We start from the raw sequence: 1323 nt of genomic DNA, 5'->3' as shown, positions 1-1323 counted from the left end.
CCAGAACGCCTTCACCTCCGTCAGCAGCTGCTCCCCGAGCCGGGCCAGCATCCTCACCGGCTTACCCCAGGTAGGGCACCTGCATGTGCCGGTGCCGAGGCTGCCAGCCCACGGCAGGGGATTGGGGATGGCCAGAACCACATTCTTACGGCACTGTCACAGGTTGTGTGACCCCACCGTGCCTGCTGGCCCACCCTCTTCCCTTCCCAGTCCCACACATGCATACTCAGTGCCCGGCTGGATGTGTTTTGGGGCTGGGCTGGCAGCCCTTGTCCAACCCTGCTGTGTTCCCTCGTGCAGCACCAGAATGGGATGTATGGGCTGCACCAGGACGTGCATCACTTCAACTCCTTCGATGGTGTGCGGAGCCTGCCCCGTCTGCTCAGCCAAGCAGGCGTCAGGACAGGTAGGGAGCCTGCACAGGTACAGAGCCAAAGCCAAGTGACACAGGTAGGGAAACCCCAGCTCAGTTCACCAAACCCCATCAGGTGAGACAATCTGATGGCTAAACTGCCTGTGAGCCAGGGAGCACCCCCTGGAGCTGTGCCTGTCCCCCCAGGGAGGAGACAGCAGCAGTCACATCCCTCCTCTCCCACTGCTCCTGGCACTCCACCTGTCTGCCTTCTTGCAGGGATAATTGGGAAGAAACACGTTGGGCCAGAGGCTGTGTACCCCTTCGACTTCGCCTACACAGAGGAGAACAGTTCAGTCCTGCAGGTTGGGAGAAACATCACCCGGATCAAAGCACTTGTCCGGCGGTTCCTGCAGAGCCAGGACGAGAGGTGAGGTGGTCCCTGCGTCCTGGGGCTGGATGTGAGGGGGACAGGAGAGGAGGGAAACTGCCTTCACTGGAGACATGTCCCCATGTCCCAGTCGGTTGCAAATAGGAAGGGACTCCTTGTCTCTGAGTCACCAGAAGCCTGGATTATGTGGGAGTCCTCCTGCCAACTCCAGCTCACCCCAGCATGGCCCAGGAAGGTCTTGGGGAGTGTGATCAGCCCTTTGCTCCACCACCTCCACCCTTTCCATCCCTAGGCCTTTCTTCCTCTACGTCGCCTTCCACGACCCTCACCGCTGTGGCCACTCCCAGCCCCAGTATGGGGCCTTTTGTGAGAAATTTGGCAATGGAGAGAGTGGGATGGGCTGGATCCCTGACTGGAAGCCACAGATTTACTGCCCAGACCAAGTGCAGGTGAGCACCTGTGGGCCTGCATGGGGCTATATGGGGCTGTCTGTGCAGGGCTGTATGGGGCTGCAGGGGCTATATGTGGGCTGTATGTGATCACAGCCTCCAGCAGAGTCAGGCTGGCTGCAGGCTTGTCC

The 1323-nt window shown here is 60.1% G+C and overlaps 1 protein-coding gene across 1 annotated transcript in view; it reads left to right on the top strand.

Moving 5' to 3' along the window:
- Positions 1-4: 4 nt before the first annotated feature.
- The window catches only part of SGSH (N-sulfoglucosamine sulfohydrolase), a gene marked incomplete at its 5' end in the record, with an annotated part of 2654 nt that continues 1335 nt past the window's right edge, over positions 5-1323 (top strand). The window contains 4 exon segments of the mRNA XM_009073030.1: positions 5-70; positions 301-406; positions 632-782; positions 1036-1192. Of these exon segments, the coding sequence (XP_009071278.1) occupies positions 5-70; positions 301-406; positions 632-782; positions 1036-1192 (480 nt within the window).

The sequence above is a fragment of the Acanthisitta chloris genome, unplaced genomic scaffold, assembly GCF_000695815.1.
Source record: "Acanthisitta chloris isolate BGI_N310 unplaced genomic scaffold, ASM69581v1 scaffold9064, whole genome shotgun sequence".
Classification (NCBI taxonomy): Eukaryota; Metazoa; Chordata; class Aves; order Passeriformes; family Acanthisittidae; genus Acanthisitta; species Acanthisitta chloris.
Note: the sequence above shows the minus strand (reverse complement) of the source record. Positions and strands in the feature narration are given on the sequence as shown.